The following is a 21,219-nucleotide window of genomic DNA, read 5'->3' on the forward strand; positions in this document are numbered from 1 at the left end:
CCCCCCAAATTTAAATACTTCATTTCATTTTCTTCACACATTTTCCCAAACTGAGTTTACCCCAACTGAAACAAGCTTCCTAATTTTCATACTAGTTTACACCTTGGTTTGAGGAATAGTACTTCCAAATATAAACAACACTCACAGGCTACAGACGCCAAAGGAATGTGAAGTACGTGAGAAACATTGGAACCTCAAGACTTACACCTGAGAAAACTCTGTGTCTCAAGTAGTAAGTGTTATGCAAACATGGAGTACTAACATGTATTTTTTTAATTTTATAATCCAGCCACCCACGAGGGCAGAACCATCTGCACTCATTGGAAACTGGCCTCTACATATCCCAGCAACTTAGATTGCTTGACCACTATATTATTTCCATTTTCTTTTCCTTTTTCAAATTTGCTTTAAAAAAATTGTTATTTAATTGTGGTCACATACACATAACATAAAACGTACCATTTTAATCATTTTTAAGTGTACAGTTCTGAGGAATTAAGGTAGGTGCTACGGTATGGTAATATTATTTTTATTAAAGATAGAATACTTCATCACTTGCACATATGTTCCATATATCAAATATTATAAACAGTATTTTAAACGATAATTATCTTTACACTATGCATCTTATAGTATGTACCTCGATTCCAGGTGGATTAAAATCATAAATGTGAAGAACTCAAAGAGAAAACTATAGAAAAATATCTTTATGACTTCAAAATAGGAAAGGATTTCTTAAACAAGACACACACACACACACACACACACAATGGACAAACCATAAATAGACCGATAAAATTAAGTACATTAAGATTTAAAATGTCTATATCCCAAAAAGATACACTAAACAAAGTAAAAAGGCAAGCCACAAACTAGAAGAGATTTGAAGTTCACTTAATAGACAAAGAAAGACAGAATATAGAAAGAACTCCCTAAAATCAATAAGAAAACAAGCGAAAAATAGAACTAAAAAATGGGTGAATGATATGACAGGCAAGTTACAGAAAAGGAAACACAAACAGATGTACGTGAAGCTGTTCAACCTCACCAGAATCAAGGAAACATGAATAAAAAACCACAATGAAATGTAACTTAACATCTACCAGGTTGCCAAAAATCTTAAAGTCTGATAATATCAAGAACTGATGACAGTATGAAACCTGGACAATTCTCACGCACTGCCAGGGGGGAAGCTAAGATTGTACAACCACTTGCAGGGCAACAAGGCAATATGCTGAAAATGCACACATCCCCCTATTACCTAGAGACTCCTGTCCTGGGATTTACCTTCTCACACACCTGCACAGGTAGACATGTACAAGAAGATTTACTGTAACATTGTCTGTAATTCTGAAAAAGTAGAAATACCCTAAATATCAAAAGGAGACTGAAGAAATAAGCTCCTTTATAGTCCTATTATGGAATACTGTAACGGCAGTTAAAATGAATAATTATTGTAGCAATATGAATAACTCTAAAAAACTGGCTTAATAAAGTGAACTGTAAAATTATATGAATAATATAGTATTATAGTGAAAAATATGCAAAGTCAGTTCACATATTGTGTGTGTGGATACAAACACATATATGCGTACTCACCTGGTGCTTGAACCTGAGGAAGCAGATAGCAGGATAGGATTAGAAAGAGAAGGGCCTTTAATTGTATCTTCAGTGTTACATTTCTTAAACTTGGTAGTGATACCTGGGTTATTATTATATTATTCAATATTTAATTATACATAAAATCTTTTATAATTCAGAGAAACCATTTCTATGAGAAAAGACTTATTTATCCCTTTAATATAGGAGAATGATCATTGAACGGTATCAGGAGAGACAGTAAGTAAGAAGATGGGAAGATGTTCTTGTTTCTTCTAGATTTTTTGATTACTTACTGCTTTCGAAGTTGGAGACAGTCACTTGGTAGTGCTCTCTTATCAATAAATATAACTGATCAATAAATACCAGTAAATATTACTAGATAATTCATGAGCTTAGTTACTCACTGTTTATAGATTTTGACATCTCTCTTTTTTCTCGGATAAGCTGTTTTCTCCTCTCCCGGAATTCTTTGTTAAGTTTTTGTTGCTTGGAATTCTCCTCCTGGAGCTGTACAATTCGTTCTTGAAGCTGTCTCAAGGAGTGGTTAGAAAAGACTAGCGTTCCAGAAAGATCACTAGGTATTTCTCCAAATACCACATGCTCTATCTAACAAAAACAAAACAAAGTTCATTTAATGGACAAAGGAAGACAAAGATCAAACTAAATAAAAGGTCATAGAAAGCCTGAGAGAAGCAATTCCTTCTGTTCCTTGTTTAGGTCCTTATCTTCTGACTTCTATCTTTCTCACCACTAAATAAGGTGAAAGCAGAAGGTGGCCTTCAGATAGTAAGCCAGATTGTATCCTTCTGGGGACAGCAAATCTCCCCACAAATATCATGGTTAATATCTACTGCATAATTGTGGAACAAACATTTCAGGGTAGGCATATTAGGCAAATTGCTATATACAGCTAACCCAATTTAGGTCAGGTGACACAGAGCAAATTAAACCCGAAACATTGCTGGAGGCAAAAATGACAAAACTGAAACTTTCCTACTTCAGATACATCATGAGAAGGCAGGGTTCTTTGGGAAAAAAACAATAATGCTGTGAAAGATAGACGGCAGCAGGAAAAGAGGAAGATCAAATATGAGATGGGTTAATTCTATAAAAGAAGCCATAGGTGTGAGCCTACAGGAGCTGAGCAGGGCTGTTGAGGACAGGACATTGAGGACATCTCTCATTCACAGGGTCACCTAGAGTCAGCCAACTCAACAGGACCTAGCACTGACACCCAATATATGTAAGATGGATATTGGGGTTTTCTTCTAAAACACAGCTTTCTCTCTTTACCGGACAAAATATAGTATGATGGGCCTTTTCTCTCACTGATATGTATCTCTGCATTTTAATATGTTATAATTCAAGTGAAGTGTGGACATGAGCAAAGAAAAAAAAAGGGAAAAAAAGAGAAAAGAATATTTTTCTTTGGTCTTGACTTCTCTCATTGACAAGGAGAGATTAAGAATAGATAATTCTTGCATCGTTAGTTCATGTTTATTTAAAGATGATTAAAAGGGTATTTGTGCAAGATCCAAGATTTCAACCTCCAAGCATTCCATTCTTAAGTCATAGGCTCCTCATTCTCCAGATCTGAAATGATTCAACTTTCAAAGTTGAGTAAGAGGTGATAGGAAAAAATACACGTTTATAACAATCTGAGAACAGATAAGAAAAATTGGGGTGTCATTCTACAGGTAGAATTGCCAGCAAAGGACAGCTTTTCACCCCACTGGTGACCCCCGAACTGTTCTCTGGAAAAGCCTGGGTGTGGTGGTGGTTCTACTTAGGGTGGGACGACCTCTCTAGCCCCGTCACCTGGTGAAGCTTGAGTGGAATCACAACCAGCAGTTCATTTAGCCGCTGTTGCTTCTCTCGTTGATAAGCCTCCAGGGCCTCCTCTGCTGCATTCAGATTAGTCGCCACATGTCTTACCTGTGGAAAGACCCATGAGTGAAATGTTGACAAGATTCAGAGAACACATACCCAAGGTGGTAAATGAGGGCATCCTGAGAGGAAGTAAAAGCATGAGAAGGACCTGCTTTTGTGGGTTGTGATTAAATGGATGATCCCAGTTTGCAGCCCAGGAATGTATATTATCTTCTTCCTGCTAAGTCATGATCCACACACTACTTTCTCAATCATTCCTATGTCCCCAGAGTTGTAGAGGTTTTGTGAATGTTAGCTCAGAAGACATGTCCTCATCTGCCTTCTAGTTTCTTCATGAAAGAGGCAGCTCTCAGTATGGAATGTCTTTGTCAGGATGGTTTGAATCTTGTTTGGTCATAATGAACTCAATAAATTAAAGGAAAAGGCCTTTAAAGTTACAAAACCACTAACTACAGGATTTCTAAAGCACATTCATCTCCTAAAAAACTTGGAAGTTTTCCAAATCATTTCCTATTTCCAGAGGAGAAGCAATCTGTCAAAAATATTTCTAAATATGAATCAACTTAAATGATGGGCTCTAGGAAAGACTAACTAAGAGGGAAAGTGAGCAGATATGGCAGAAATTCATTAATATACCAAAACTTTAACTTACTGGTCTCCAACGAGGGATGCACGCACCCCAGAGTGTCAACAAAATGACCTACTAGGTGCAGAGAGAAAAATATCAGAGTTTCTATTTCCATTTACTTTTATTCTTTTTAATTTCTGGGTTTTTAAAAAAATGTTTCATCATATACAAAATACAGTTGACCATTAAACAATAGGAGTGTTAGGGGTGCTGACCTCTGGCACAGTCAAAAATCCACATATAATTTAAGTTGGCCCTTCATACCCACAGATTCCCAACCAGGCATCGAAAATGCTGTTTTCAATCTGCAGTTAGTTGAATCCACAGGTATGAAACCTGGGGATATGGAGGGCTGACTGTTGATTTATTGAAAAAACTGCATTATAAATGGACCTGTGCAGGTCAAACCTGTGTTGTTCAATTGTCAACTGTTCAATAGTTCATAAATATAATTTAAATACATATACATTTATTGTGTGGCTATGTGCTCCACAATTATTTTTATGTATAGAAGTATGTAATCAAAAAGTTTGGAGACCAAAGATTTAGATAAAGTCCAATTTGGACTATGCTTGAAGAAAACAAAAAATTGGACATAACATCTGAAACGTTTCTTCTCTTGGGGAAAGTCCTCAATGACGTTACTGCTATGAAATGGCAATATTATAGCTGAGAGAATGTGTAGCATCTTGGGAGAGGATAAACAGACTCAGAAAAGGCAAACCACCATACTTTTTTGGACAATATATCATTTTCCTTTTTGAGGTTATCAACAATTTTCTTTTCTTCAACTAACGCCTCCTCAATGTCCAGTCTTTTGTCTCGAAGTTGAAGCGCCATTTCATAAAGACCCACATCACAGTCTGAAAAGACAATCAAAATAAAGAATAAGCCCCGTTTGTGATGGAATGTAGTAATACGGTAAGTGTGGATTTGGGAGCTGTCCATTTGTGGATCTACTCTAACAAGTTTTCACCACACTTAGGGCTCTATTATTCCAGGTGGAAATTATTAATAATCATGATGGGAACTATGACACCAATATGGATGTTCTGAGCAGTACTCTGAGTCGGTCTTTATGCCGGGTCTTCTATGTACATTATCTCGCTCAAGGCTCACGGGCTCTGCAAGGTAGAATCTATTGTTTTCATTTTAAAGATGAGGATGCTATGTCTCAGACAGGTCACATAGCTGATATGTGACAGCATGGGATTCAAGTACAGTATTTCTATATTGATTTCCACTATATCACACTAACAGCCACATTTACCCACCAAGCAATAGATTAAAAAAGGTGAAAATACAGTAGGGTACTACATTGGAATTCAGGTACCTTAGTTCTAACCCTAGTTCTACCACGAAATTAGCTTAGACATTCTGTTCAAGCCATATAATCCTGCTATAAAAAATAACGAGTTATGCTACAAGGTTTTTTACTAACTCGCATCCACTCATAAATATTACGATTTTAAGAAGATTCTTATTTTCAAAATCAAAACAAGACTTAAACAGTATTTGAAATTAAACTTTAAAATTTGACTTAAAATGTTTATGAAATGTCTAGAAAAACAAATTTCAGACCGAAAATAATTTTTTTTTTCTACTGAACCATTCACCTATTGAGACTGTAAGAATATCGGTCTGGATGCTTCAGACTAGTTTCACCAGTGAAAACAGTGAATATAAACTGCCAAGCAGCTCCAGGAAACTGGTACAAATTGCCTTTACAAAACAGATCTAAAATATGAAAATTTGCATGGGTTTGTCCAAAAAAGGGAGAACTTTGTTAAAAAAGAAAAGGAAAATGTATATAACAATCTTGTTTCTCTATAAAATGTAACTTGCTACATAATGAATGACTGAATCAACTATAGATTGTCTGCAGATTATTGGTCACTCATACATGGCTGCCTAAAGGAACAGAAAATAATCATCCAGAGAGCCCCCAAAAATAGTCATTAGATTATATTTCTTATAGGTGTCTTAAAACACCCTTTCCTTAAATGAGACAATTGAGAAACAAACCAAAAAAAAGGACCTTTTTGGTATGGTCAATCCACTTTCACACTTCACAGAGAACACATGGTTTTATCCAACTTACTTGTTGGGCAGATAGAATCATCAAAAACCTCATCTTCAGATCCAGACTCATCCTCATCACTCTCCAAGCTGGATTCTTCTTCACTTGATTCATCACTCTCCTCATCTTCATCTAAGGAGCAAGAGAAACATTGTTAATAAGCAGAGCAGATCCTGATTTTTAAATCTGAAATCCCAGTTTTTAAAAATAAAGTATTTGGCAATGAGTTAGTCACTAGAAAAATAACAGAGATAAAGAAGGAAATTACTCAATATTTTTAGAAGAGTTTTAAATGGTTAAGGACATAGAGACCACGAACTCAAATGCCTGCAGAAGGTTGTGCAATTAATTTGAATGCTTTGAATCAGAGAGGGTTGAGACCAAGCTGCCGAACTGCTTAGGCTGTGAAACACCTAACACACACATGACTATAAAGGCCCATAATTCCTAAATCACAGTGCTCTGATAGCAGGTTTTCGCACCTTATCTGAACTGAAGTAACATTATTTATAATCTTTATTTAACCTATTTTGCATGACTCTTCTTGCTGCAGAAGTATTAAGATGTTTGATTTAGAGATCGTGCACCAAATCCTGCATGGGGTGTTAGTTGACAAAGACTCTCCTTTGGTTAATATCCAAAATTTATTACAAAAAAACAAAACAAAACAAAAAAACTCATACAACTCAACACAAAAAAAAAACAAACAATCTAATGAAAAAATGGGCAGAGGTTCAGAACAGACATTCCTCCAAAGAGGACATACAAATGGCCAATAGGCATAGGAAAAGATGCTCACCATCACTAATCATCAGAGAAATGCAAATAAAAACCACAATGAGATATCACCACATACCTGTCAGAATGGCTGTTATCAATAAGTCAACAAACAACAAGTGTTGGCGAGGATTTGGAAAAAAGGGAACGCTTGTGCACTGTTGATGGGATTGCAAATTGGTGCAGCCCCTATGGAAAACAGTATGGAAGCTCCTCAAAAAATTAAAAATAGAACTAGGTTATGACCCAGCAATTCCACTCCTGGGTGTTTATCCAAAGAAATCCAAAACACTAATTCAAAAAAATATATCACTCCTATGTTTACTGCAGCACTATTCACAATAGCCAAGATATGGAAACAACTGAAATGCCCATCCATAGACGATTGGATAAAGAAATTATAGTACATTTATACAATGGAGTATTACTCTGCCACAAAAAGAAAGAAATCTTACCATTTGCAACAACATGGATGTACCTAGAGGATATAATGCTTGTGAAATAAGTCAGACTGAGAAAGACAAATACCATCTGATCTCACTTATATGTGGAAACTAACAAACAGAATAAACGAACAAACAAAAGAGAAATAGACTCATGGATACAGAGAACAAACTGATGGTAGCTAGATGAGAGGGGGGTTGAGTGGATGGGTGAGAAAGGTGAAGTGATCAGGAAGTACAAATGGGTAGTCACAAAATAGTCATGGGGATGTGAAATACAGTATGGAGAATATAGCCAATAATATAACAACTATGTATGGTGTCAGATGGGTATACTAGACTTATTGGGGGGATCGCTTCACAAATTATATAAATGCCTAACCACTGTGCTGTACACCTGAAATATAAAATAATACTGAATGTCAACTATAATATATATGTATGTGAGTGTATGTGTGTGTGTGTGTGTGTGTGTGTGTGTGTGTGTGTGTGTAGTCACAGGATGCAAAGTATAGCATAGGTAGTATAGTCAATGGTATTGTAATAGCTATACAGTGTCAGATGGGTAGTAGACTTGGGGTTTACACTTTGTGAGGGGTGTAAATGTCTAATCATTATGTTGTATTGTACACCGGGAACTAATAAGAATAAATAAATAATAATAATAATAATAAATAAATAAATAAAAACTCTCTCCTTTGACCAAACTTGAGTCAGGCTCCTATGAATCCTCTTTATGACTAGTCCTTGCCCACAGGCTCTGTCTTTAGCCCATTTAGGTCAGTTTTAGCAAGAATCCTGCTAAATCAGTTCAGTAAAAAATCCCCCAACATTGATATCTGATCAAATTCCTTTTCCCTGCCCTCAATATCAATATCTTACCACACTGGCCTGTCTTCAGCCAAAATCCTATTAGGAGCGTTTAGCAAAGAATGACCTCTTAGTAATTTTCCATCCACTGACCCCGCACCCTGCTTCTTGATATTACTTGTATTCTCCACTTGTCCTTGTTGTATTCAAAGTTGAACTGAATTTTCTCCCTTCCTACAAAAATCCCATTGTAGTAGTCCCCCATAAATAAAGTCTACCTTATTATTCTTTAACAAGTGTTATGAATAATTTCTTTAACAGCATTATATACAACATCTTTATAAACATTTTTGAATACTAAAACACACCTGCCCCCAAATTACATGTTGAAAGCTATGCAATGTTGATGACAGAAATCAAAGCTCTAAATAAATACATACTGTATTCATGTGTGTACACGAATAGTCATCATGTTAAAGATGCCCATTCTCTCCAAATTGATATAAAGGTTTAACATCTTTGCTATCAAAATTCCAATAAGGTTTTTTGTAAATATAAAAAAAAATTATTCTAAAATATGGAAAGATAAAGGACAAGAATAACTAAAACAATTTTGAAAAAGAAGAATAAAGTGGGAAGAATTAGTATCCCTGATTTCAGGACTCAGTAGCTACTGTAATCAAAACTGTAGTATTGGTGGATAGATGGACATATAGATCAGTAGAAGAGAGTAAAGAACCCAGAAACAGATCCACAGAAATAGGCCAAAATGATTTTTGGCAAAGATCAACATCAATTCAATGGAAGAGAGACAGCCTTTTCAACAATTGGACATTCATAGGAAAAAAAACCTTTTACCTAAGTCTCATACCTTACACAAAAATGAAAACCAAATGGGTAATGGACTTAAGTGTGAAATTTAAAACTATAAAACTTTTAGAAAAATATAGGAGAAAATCTTCGGGACCTAAAGCTAGGCAAAATTCTTAGACTTGACACCGAAACAAGATCCATAAAGGGAAAAATTAACAAATTGGACATCAACAAAGTTAAAAAGTTTTGCTCTGCAAAAGACCCTGTTAAGGGAACAAAAAGCTATAGACTGGAAAAAGATATTTGCACACCACATATCTGACACAGGGCTAGTATGTAGAATATATTTTTTAAAAACCCTCAGAATTCAACAGTACAAAAGCAAACAATCCTATTCAAACATGGGCAAAAGGTGTGAAGAAACATTTTACTGAAGAAGATATACAGTTGGCAAATAAAAATGGAAAAGATGTGCTTATTAAATGAAACTGCCCTATGCTCTCTCATACCAGATACATACACACACACACACACACACACACACACGGTTAGAGACCTAAAAGGTTTATATCCTCTCCTCTTTCACCTCCACAATGCCTCTACACTGTCTACATTGTGGTGAAGAAATGGTATCTAATATGTCCCTTAGTTATTTCTCTATTTCATGCTAATGAGAAAAAATAGTATCGTATGTAAGAAAGAAATACAAACCAGCATCTCCTTCCACCTCCTTTTTCTTCACCCGCTTAATCTTCTTCTTTAGGACCTTCATCAAGAAGTTTTCAAATTTATTGTTTTCGCCAAGGGCTGCTTGGAAACCAGCATAGAGTGACTTTTCTTGGTCCTGAAGCCTAGTAATTTCGTTCTTTTTCTCTTCCATCTCTTTAAGAGTTTCATTTGTTTTCCACTAAATGAACAATAACAAAAACAAATGATAAAATATTTCTGATAAGCCAGGCAGGTTCAGAGAACAATGTACATCACAATGTAAGGTTATAGTCTACACACATTTTATTAAAGCTCCTTAATAGAAGTTTATGAGTACAGTTTTGCAGAGCCATCCATTTATTTGGTTAAAATTTTATAATTCTTTTGTACAAAAAAAACACAGTGAAGTTCAGAATCAAATAAGATCAGTTTTTAAATGTTTAGCTTCCTCAAAAAATCTAAATAAATTGAAATTTTTACTGATATGTGGATGTTAACTCATTTTTGCATGTGTGGTCTCAAAAACAGATTTTTTTATATCTATATATGATAACTAAAACAAAAAGATACATCATATCTTAGTGAAGTTGATATACGTAAAAACAATGTCTCTATTCAGTATGTAATATATATTTAAAAGAATCTTCCTTTAAGACAAAGAGAGATGGTATAACTTACCTCTTTAAATGTAACATATATAACAAAGTAACTTAATTTCCTAAAATATTTAATTTTATATTATTCTGAAACAGATATCATATTTAAGAAACTCACCAACTTCTTTTCCAGTTATATTCATAAGGATAGCATATAATCAAAACTCAAGTGCATATGGTAGCTAGTGACAACAAAAATATAAACTTTTTAAACCCACAGATAAACTAAATATAAGGCTCACTTTTAAAAATGTTATTCTATGTTAAAATCAAAATATCAAATTCATTAAAAAATCTGACTCACTTCTCTCTGACCAAGAATACCAAAAACAGAGAGCAAGCAGGAATAATGGGGAAAAGGAGAAGGGAGAGAAGATAAAAAAGAGATGAAGACTAGCGCCAGGGGGAAAATTAAGGTTAGAAGAAGAAAGAAAAGAAGAATCCAGTTCCTCCCATAACTAAGGGTGCTCCCAGTTAGCATTCTCCTGGCCACTCATACTTGCAGGTCCTGCTCCTCTTTGTGTAATGAATTAACACGCTCTTGAAATATGTTCTCCTGTTTTTCAAAATTCTTGAGGAGAAGTGTTTCTTGAAATAATGTGAGATGGTGCAGGTCAGATAATTTCATCTGAGTGTCTAGTTTCAGTTTCTGATGTCTCAGGAGACGGAGTTCTGCATCAAAAGTGACAATCAGTTCTTTGATCTGAGGTGGAAAAAGATTTGAAGATATGTTAGAAGGGAAGAACAAGTAAATGTATTTTTAAAACTATATCACAATACTAATTTGGTTAGGTAAAAGCACTTTCTCATTATGCTTTTATTGTGGATGGAGAATTATATGGGTGTATATGGCTACATGCCTAGTCATATAAATCAATCCATCAATGGTCTTAAATTCACATAAATTATTTAGTAAGTGGTAGGAACTCTGTAACTGTAGTCCTTTCAGCTGTTTTTTTCATCATTAATAGCCGTTGGTCAGGAAAGCCCTTCTTGCTGTACTGAATGGTATAAATCAGAGACTAAGAGATCTTTATGGGTAGTGTTCATATCTAACTCCATTATACCCCCACAGTATCTCTACATTGCCTTTCATACAGTAAACACTAAATATTTCCCTCAACTTACTCTGAAAATTTTCAAACCTCTAGAACCTCTAAACATTTTTAAATAGATAAATATAATCATGGACCCACAAGAAACTTGTTCAATCTCATTTTACAAATGAAGAAATTGAGGCTAAAGGTGATTTTCCTGAGATCAAAGCTAATTTGTCATAGAGCTAGGATAAGAACCTAAGTATCCCAAGCCCTGGTCTAGGCTTATTTAAAATCATCCTAATGATTTTAAACCCTCAGTTTTGTTTTGACTTTGCCATTTTAGCTCCAGAACAATTATGAAGCCAGTTATCAACACTCCCATTAGTGGAGCATATAAAAAGCAGAGGGTGGCCCATTTTCTCTGAAGCGTTCTTAATTATGTTCCATCCATCATCTGAAAGCTGTTCCATCACTTCCCCTTTACCATGACTTCAGTTAGATGTCAATTAACATGGATTTGCCCCTAATGCTTAGTCAGCTTTCCAAAAAGGAAAAAGTTACAAAGCTCCAAAGTTCTGGGTAAAGCACAATGATTTTTCAGGAGACCAGGGATGAGGAGGAAGCCAAGCAATTAGTGAGTTATGGGATAGTCAGGGTTTGGGGAAGGTTAATGTAGAAAAATTTTAAATAAATAAGTAAGAAACTAGTTGTACTTCTTTCCTGTTCCATTCTGTTTCAGCTTTAAATAGCCACAGTCTCACCCCTTACCCTGTTGGTCAGATACTGTTGCATGTACACGTGTTTAATCTCGTCCCTCTTCATAATCTCCAGCTCCACTTCAGTTGGATCTGCTTTTTCAAATTCCACTATCCTTTGGATATCTAGACTTAATGTTAATGCCTTTGACGATCTAGACAATGAATCACGTGTTGTCAAATCCCCATCTTTTCCAGGAGCCTGTCTGAGGAATCCTGAACCTGGGGCTGTAGATGCCATCTGTTCCCCCTGAGGGGACTTTTCATCCTTACTTTTCATTAGCTGTTGCTTAAAAGCTAGGAGAGTTTTCTCATCATAGTGAAATCTCTTTTCAGGAACTTCTTCTGGGTGTATCTGAGGGATTTGGGGAATGGGGACATGCTTGGAAATGTGAAGAGTTGACTGAATGTTCTTCAGCTCTTGCACCAGGCATTGTATTTCCTCGATGACAGCCACTTTAAGGTCTCGAAGAGAGAGGATGCTCTTGTTCATGTGAGTTTTCTTTGAATAGGTCTGATGGAAAGAACAGAAAGGAAGCAAAATGACAACCCACTCACAAAGGACAGTGTCAAATATGATTTGCTTTTGTCCCTTGACTAGTACATCTAACAAAAATTCTACATAAAAACGAATCTGATCATTCTCATTCACTAATAAATTATTCTTTTCTCTAATTTTTAGGCTTTTCCCCATTCAGCCTATCCAAATGGGGGAAACAGTCTTGATGTGACCTCTGGTACCGCTCAGCTGGCTTGTACGGCTAAGCTCCCCTGTCCTCCCCTCCAACCACTAAATGGAAGTCCTTCCTGAAGGCTTGTACTCATCCAGGTCCCAGGGAGGGGAAGGTCATTCTTTGGTCAGGAGAACACAAGTAACTGCCCTTTCCTGATGGGGATTCAAATCCCTTAGGCTTAGACTCACCTAGGGTTGCCTAGCTAGGAAGATAAGTAACTAACCTGATAAAAAATTAAAAGTAATAGGTGTGAAGATACTCACGGAACCTGGGAGAAAAAAATGGATGAAAACAGTGAGAATTACAACAAAGTGATAAAATATATATAAGACAGTACTGAACAGAAGTCAAAGAGCTTAAGAAAACAGTAACTTAACTGGAAAATACACTAGAGGGGTTCGATAACAGACCAGATGAAGCAGAAGGACAAACCATTGACCTGAAAGACAAAGCAGTGGGACTCACTCAAACAGAGTAGGGGGAAAAAAAGGATTTTAAAAAATGAAGATATGACATCATGGATAGATCTTGAGATTATTATGCTAGGCAAAACAAGTCAGACAGAAAAAGTCAAGAACCATATGACTTCACTCATACATGGGAAATAAAACTGAAAGCAGCAAACAAGACAAACAAACCAAGAAACAAAAACTCATAGACACAGACAATAGTTTAATGGCTACCAGAGGGTTCGAGGGGAGGGGAGGTGGCACAAGAAGGTAAAGAGGGTCAAATATATGGTGATGGAAGAACTGACTCTGAGTGGTGAGCACACAATGCGCTGTATTACAGAAATGTACACTTGAAACCTATGTAATTTTACTAACTATTGTCTCCCCAATAAATAAAATAAAAAAAAGAATAAAGAAAAGTAAAGATAGCTTAAGGGACCTATGAGACAAGATCCAGTGGAATAACATTCACATTATAGGAGTCTCAGAAAGAGAAGAGAGAGAGAAAGGGTCAGAAAAGATTTTTGAAAAAATAATTGCTTACAACTTCCATAACCTGGGGAAGGAAACAAACGTCCAGGTCCAGGAAGCACATAGAATTCAAAAAAAGATTAACCCCCAGAGACCCACACCAAGATACATTATAATTAAAATGTTAAAAGTTAAAGACAAAGAAAAAAAATCTTAATAACAGCAAGGCAAAACAACTTGCTACATACAAGGAAACCCCCATAAGACTATCAGATGATTTCTCAGCAGAAACTTTGCAGGCCAGAAAGGAGTAGCATGACATATTCAAAGTGCTGAAAGAAAAAACTTTCAACTAATAGTCTACCTGGCAACACTATCATTCAGAATTGAAAGAGAAATAAACAGTTTTCCAGACAAGCAAAACCTAAAGGAGTTCACCACCACTAAACTGTCTTTGCAAGAAATATTAAAAGACTTCTTAAGCTGAAAAGCAAAGGTACTATCTAGTAATAAGAAAACATATGAAAGTAAAAATCTCACTGGTGGAGTCAAATATATAATAAATGTAGTGGATTAACTACTTATAAAGCTAGTATGAAGGTTAAACAACAAAAGTAGTAAAATTATCTATATTTACAATAATTAGTTATGGGATATACAAAAGATGTATAACATGACATCAAAAAATATAAAACATGGGGGGAGTAAAAATGTAGAGTTTTTAGAATTCATTCAAACTTTATATATATATGTGTGTGTGTGTGTGTGTGTGTGTGTGTGTGTGTATAGATATAAATATATAGATCTATCTACAGAGATATAGATATAAATGATTAGATATAGATATAGAGATAAAGACAGAGACAGAGATAGAGATAGAGATACAGATATGTGAACATCAGGGTAAACACTTAGCAAAAACCTAGAGTGGATACACAAAAGATAATGAGAAAGAAATCTAAACATAATACTAAAGAAAACCATCAATCCACAAGGGAAGCAAGCAAGAGAACTACAAGAACTGCCAGAAAATAATTAACAAAATGGTAATAAGTACATACTTTTTAATAATTACTTTAAATGTAAATGGACTAAATTCCCCAATCAAAAAGACACAGAGTGGTGGAATGGATTAAAAACAACAAAAAAGACTCATCTATACATTGCCTACAAGAGACTTACTTCAGATCTAGGAACTCACACAGATTGAAAGTGAAAGGATAGGAAAAGATATTCCATGTAAATAGAAATGAAAAGAAAGCTGGTGTAGATATACTTATATAGACTTTGAAACAAAGACTATAATAAAAGACAAGAGCATTACATAATGATTAAAGGCGGTCAATGCAACAAGAGGATATAATATTTGTAACAGTTATGCACCCAATGTGCATACCAAAATATATAAACACCAAAATATATAAAGCAACTATTAACAGACCTAAAGGGAGAAATTGATAGCAACACAATAATAGTAGAAGACTTTAATATCCCACTTACATCAACAGATAGATCAATAGGACAGAAAAAAACAATATGGAAGCATAAACAATACATTAGATCAGATGCACTTAATAGATATTTAAGACACTTTCATATAAGACATTGATGAAAGAAATTTAAGAGTACATGGAAAGATATTCTGTGCTCAGGGATTTGAATAATTAATATTGCTAAAATGTCCATACCATCTAAAGCATTTGGAATATTCTATCCAGATGCAGAATACACATTCATTTCATGTGCACATAGAACATTCTACAGGATACATCACATGTCAGGCTGCAAAACAAGTCTCCATAAATTCAAGATTAAATTACACCAAGCATCTTTTCTGATCACAATGGTATAAAATTAGAAATCAATTACAGTAAGAAAACTGGAAAAATCACAAATATGTAAAGATTAAGCAACATGCTAATCAACAACCAATGGGTCAATGAAGAAATCAAAGGGAACATAAAAAAATACATGGAGACAAAAGAAAATGGAAATACAACATTTCCAACCCTGTGGGATTAATAAAAAGCAGTTCTAAGCGGGACGTTCATAGCAATATAGGCCTACCTCAAAGAACAAGAAAAATCTCAAATAAGCAATCTAACTTAACACCTAAAAGAATTAAAAAAAAAAAAAAAAGAAGAAGAAGAAGCAATGCCCAAAGTTAGCAGAAGAAAGAAAATAATAAAGGTCAGAGAGGAATTGAATGAAACAGAGACTAAACAAACGATAGAAAAGATCAATGAAACTAAAAGCTGGATCTTTGAAAAGATAAACAGAATCGACAAACCTTTAGCTACACTCACCAAGAAAAAATACAAAATGAAACAAAAGTTACAATCGATACCCCAAAATGCAAAGGATCATAAGAGACTACTATTATACACTATTATACAAATTGGACCAACTAGAAGAAATAAATTCCTAGACACATACAATCTTCCAAGTATGAGTCATGAAGAAATAGAAATTTTGAATAGACTGATTACTTGTAAGGAGAGTAAAACAGTAAAAAAAAACAAAAACAAACAAAAAAAAACCTCCCACCAACATGGTTACCTCTGGAACTCACTCTCCCTGGGCTCTATCTAGGTGAGGTAGGGGAGCATAGGGCTTTGTCCTATGATGTTAAAAAAAAAAAAAAAAAAAAAAACTCCCAACAATATTTTTCATGTTTATCTTGAATAATGCCCCCTTTGTTCAAATGAGGGAACTGAAGCGTAGATAAACATGAAGGACCTTTCCAGTTCTAAATTTCTATGACTATATATCCTTATGGATCAGATAGCGAAATGGTGGTTTTAGTAGAATGCAATTAAAAACCCAGGTGCCTCTCATTGTCATACAAGCTCTGGGTAAGTACCATAGAGTCTAGCTGTCCCAGTTCCTCTTTCTTCTTGGCAGCATTTATTCTCATGTGCTCCGGTATCTTATAGTCTGGGGCTGTCTTCAGATTGAAGTCTCCCATGTACACCTGAGCCTCTTTGATGGCTTGAACATCTTTGGGATCTTCATAGTCATCACCAGGTTTACTCTTGTAACTATGAGAAAAATAGATGACCCAGCCCCAAATATAACCATAAAGTCTATTTTGTCTAGTTTACTATAGGTATATAATCAAATTCAATCATGAAGCAAAAGTATAATTTTCAGTCTGTGATGTTACTTTTGTCCAAGTATGTTTTAAAGTTGACTACATTTACAGCATCCCAAGCAAAATAATAAACACATACATACATACATACATACATACATACATACATACATGAATATATAAATCCATTCACCAGATGGTGCTAAAATAATCTGAATCATTCCTTGGCTTTGGTTCATTTCTAAGCAATTTACATCAACATTGTTATTTATTCCCTCAATAGAAATTAAGCCTTGGAGATGGGGTGGGTTTTTTTTTTTATTCACTAAAACGTTAATTGGATTTTTTATAACATAAGTGACTGTCACAAAATTTGCCATAACATTTTCCAAAAAGGCATCTAATTCAAAATGAATATACGACTATGTATTTGCCATCCCCTTTCTCCCCAGATTCCATGGAAATGATAGTATAGAGATAGTAAAGGGAATAAATTATTATGTAGGCTGAGAACGGGATAGAAAGCCATGAGCAAACCAGTGACAGTGGTACATTTCTAAAAGACAGAAGACGAAATTATATTATTGGATAAACCAGACCAGAGAAAACTGTAGCCCAGAATACTCCCAGGAGAAAGCCATATAAAGATGAATATGGTCTTTTTGGTAGAGTTCCTAGGAGGCTCCAAGCACAGAGGGGGCAAGTATGGAGCAGGGAATGGAACATTATACATTGTTTGGCAAAATAAATTCAAGGGTTGAAAAGGATGCCTGAACCAGTTGGGCCCTTCCAACTTTCCCATCTCCACACATACAAAGCAGTAGCAACATTTACACATACACTAAAACTGAAGAACTAATCTCTACAGAACTATATTTACAGAAACTGCATGGGAAGTACTAAGGCATCTGGAGGATGGCCTGGCTCTCCACTGTAGGGATCTTCAGTGGGAGACCCTAACCTAGCTATCTCTGTCCGTTAACATGAACATGGACACATACCTTGCAGTCAGCCCTTTAGGAAAACCGACATATACGATAGCCGAGGAAATGCGTGGCATTTAATGTATTAATTGACAATACTTTATTTGTATAATAACAACACTAAAATGAGGATTAATAGTTTTAAAAGAAAGAAAACGAAGAGAAAGGAAAGAAAGAAAGGGGAAAGAGGGAAAGAGGGAGAGAGAGAAAAGGAGAGGGAGAGAGAGAGAAAGAGAGAGAGAGAGAGAGAGAGCAAGACATTTTTTTTTTTAATCTACAAAGACTTCAAAGAGTACCACCCAGGTCAGCCGAATGGCTCAGTTGGTTAGAGAGTGAGCTCTGAACAACAGGGTTGCTGGTTCGATTCCCACATGAGCAGTGCCTTCCACAACTAGATTGAAGGCAACAAGCTGCTGGAGGGGTGATCAGATGGCTCAGTTGGTTAGAGCACAAGCTCTCAACAACCAGGCTGCCGGTTCAATTCCTGCATGGGATGGTGGGCTGCACCCCCTGCAACTAAGACTGAAAACGGCAACTGGACTTGGAGCTGAGCTGCGCCCTCCACAACTGGATTGAAGGACAACGACTTGGAGCTGATGGGCCCTGGAGAAACACACTGTTCCCCAATATTCCCCAATAAAATTAAAAAACAAACAAACTACCATCCAATTAGTGTATTCCATCACAGGTTATTAGGGGAGTATGCATGTATTAGGCGCTTGATGATAGAGCCACCCTTGAAGCAATCTATAAGAAATAGCTCAGATGATGCTGCAGAGGCTTCAACTAACGAATGGCCTTTGCTTACTGGAGATGTATCGAAAAGTGGCCACCAGGCTGGAAGTGGCCACAGGCCCTCCCACTGACATCCTGGGGCCCACACAGAACAGCTGGCTGTAGGCTGCTGCATAAGTTTCCTCAGAAAGGATAAGTATGAGATAGTGCCTGCCAACTAATAAAGGGCATCAAGGACAGTGACAGATAGACCTATATATCTCTATCTCCTCTATTTCTATCTCTATCTCTATATCTCTATGTCTATACATCTATATATCTATGTCTGTAGCTATCTATCTATCTATCTATCTATCTATCTATCTATCTATCTATCTATCTCTATATATTTTGAGAGAGAGAGAGAACGAACAAGAGCGAGCAAGCAAGCACACACTTCTGTTCTGGCCATGTTAGAGAAAGAAGGCCTATAATTATCTTCATGCTATAAATAACTAGAAACTTAAAAACATATGAAACAGCTATGTTCAGATATTGAATGATAGGCAGCATTCCACTAAGATCAGGAACAGGATAAGAATGCTCATTCTCACCACTTTGTTCAACATAGTAGTGGAAGTCCTAGCCAGAGCAGTTAGGCAAGAAAAAGAAGTAAAAGGCATCCAAATTGGAAAGAAAGAAGTAAAACTGTCAGTATTTGCAGATGACATGATATTATACATGGAAAATCCTACAGACTCCACTAAAATACTGTTAGAACTAATAAACAAATTCACTAAAGTTTAAGGATATAAAATCTATATGTAAAAATCACTTGTATTCCTATAACTAATAATAAACTATCAGAAAGAGAAATTAAATCAAAAAGAATAAAATACCTAGGAATACATTTAACTAAGGAGGTAAAAAAAACCTGTACACTGAAAACTATAAGACACTGATGAAAGAAATTGAAGAAGATGCAAATAAATGGAAAGATATTCTGTACTCAGGGATTGGAAGAATTAATATTGTTAAAATATTCATATTTCCCAAAGCAATCTACAGATTCAATGCAATCACTCTCAAAATTCCAATGACATTTCTCACAGAAATAGAAAAAGCAGCACTAAAAATTATATGGAATGACAAAGTATCCTGAATAGCCAAAGCAATCTTGAGAAAGAAGAACAAAGCTGAAGGCATCATGCTTCCTGATTTCAAATTAATTACAAAGCTATAGTAATCAAAACAGTATGGTACTGGCATAAGAACAGACATAGATCAATGGAGCAGAATAGAGAGTTCAAAAATAAACCCATGTATATGGAAAATTAATTTACATAAATCCAAAGTTATGAATATACAATGTGAAAAGGACAGTCTCAATAAAAGGTGCTAGGAAAAGTGGGCAGCTATACGCAAAAAAATCTCACACCATACACAAAAATCAACTCAAAATTAAAGACTTGAATGTAAGACCTGAAACCATGAAACTCCTAAAAGAACATATATGGGCTAAGCTCCTTTACATTGGTGTTGGTGATAATTTTTTAGATTTGACACCAGAAACAAACGCACCAAAAGCAAAAACAAACAAGTGGGAATATATCAAACTAAAAAGCTTCTGCACAGAAAAAAATCAACGAAATGAAAAGGAAAACTATTGAATAGGAGAAAATATTTGGAAATCATATATCTGATAGGGATTAATATCCAAAACATATAAAAATTCATAAACTCCTTAGCAAAAAAACAAAACAAAACAAAAAACCTGATTTAAAAAGTGGACAGAGAATTTTAATAGACATTTTCCCAAAGAAGACATAGAGATGGCCAACAGGTACATGAAAAGGAGCTCAACATCACTAATCATGAAGAAAATGCAAATTAAAACCACAATGAGATGTCACCTCACACATATTAGATGGCTATTATAAAAAAAGACAAGAGATAAAAGCTGGCAAGGATGTGGAGAAAAGGGAACACTTGTGCATTGTTGATGGGCATGTAAATTGGTGCAGTCACCATGGAAAAACACTATGGATATTCCTCAAAAACTAAAAATAGAACTACCATATGATCTAGCCATCTACTTCTCGGTATTTATCCCCCCCAAAAATAAAAACACTAACTTAAAAAGATATATGTAACCCCATGTCCACTGCAGCATTATTTACAATAGCCAAGATATGGAAACAACCTAAGTGTCCTTCGATGGTTGAATGGATAAAGAAGATACAGCATACACACAATGGAATATTATTCAGTCATAAAAAGGATGCAATCTTGCCATTTGCAACATGGATGGACCTTGAGCACATTATGCTAAGTGAAATAAATCAGACAGAGAAAGCCAAACACCATATGATCGCACTTACATGTGGAATATTAAGAATAAAAACAAGCTCATAGACACAGAGAACAGATTGCTGGTTGCCAGAGATAGGGGGTAAAGGGTGGGTGAAATGGGTGAAGGGAGTCAAAAGATACAAACCTCTAGTGTAAAAAAAAATAAGTCATGGGGATGTAATGTACAATATGGTGACTACAATAATATTGTATTGCA

At 35.4% G+C, this 21,219-nt stretch overlaps 1 protein-coding gene across 3 annotated transcripts in view; it reads right to left on the reverse strand.

Moving 5' to 3' along the window:
- The window catches only part of CFAP44 (cilia and flagella associated protein 44), a 102,059-nt gene that overhangs the window by 9,443 nt on the left and 71,397 nt on the right, over positions 1-21,219 (reverse strand). For 2 of the 3 annotated variants that reach the window (XM_033126720.1, XM_033126709.1), the window contains exons 25-32: positions 16,723-16,900; positions 12,216-12,716; positions 10,907-11,110; positions 9,755-9,950; positions 6,222-6,332; positions 4,853-4,983; positions 3,421-3,537; positions 2,007-2,208 (exon numbers count right to left, since the gene is read on the reverse strand). In XM_033126720.1, the coding sequence (XP_032982611.1) occupies positions 2,007-2,208; positions 3,421-3,537; positions 4,853-4,983; positions 6,222-6,332; positions 9,755-9,950; positions 10,907-11,110; positions 12,216-12,716; positions 16,723-16,900 (1,640 nt within the window). Of the gene's footprint in view, positions 1-2,006; positions 2,209-3,420; positions 3,538-4,852; positions 4,984-6,221; positions 6,333-9,754; positions 9,951-10,906; positions 11,111-12,215; positions 12,717-16,722; positions 16,901-21,219 lie in introns of those variants that run through there. The other variant, XM_033126727.1, reaches the window with a different exon arrangement.

Source organism: Rhinolophus ferrumequinum, chromosome 2 (genome assembly GCF_004115265.2).
Source record: "Rhinolophus ferrumequinum isolate MPI-CBG mRhiFer1 chromosome 2, mRhiFer1_v1.p, whole genome shotgun sequence".
In the NCBI taxonomy this organism is placed as follows: domain Eukaryota; kingdom Metazoa; phylum Chordata; class Mammalia; order Chiroptera; family Rhinolophidae; genus Rhinolophus; species Rhinolophus ferrumequinum.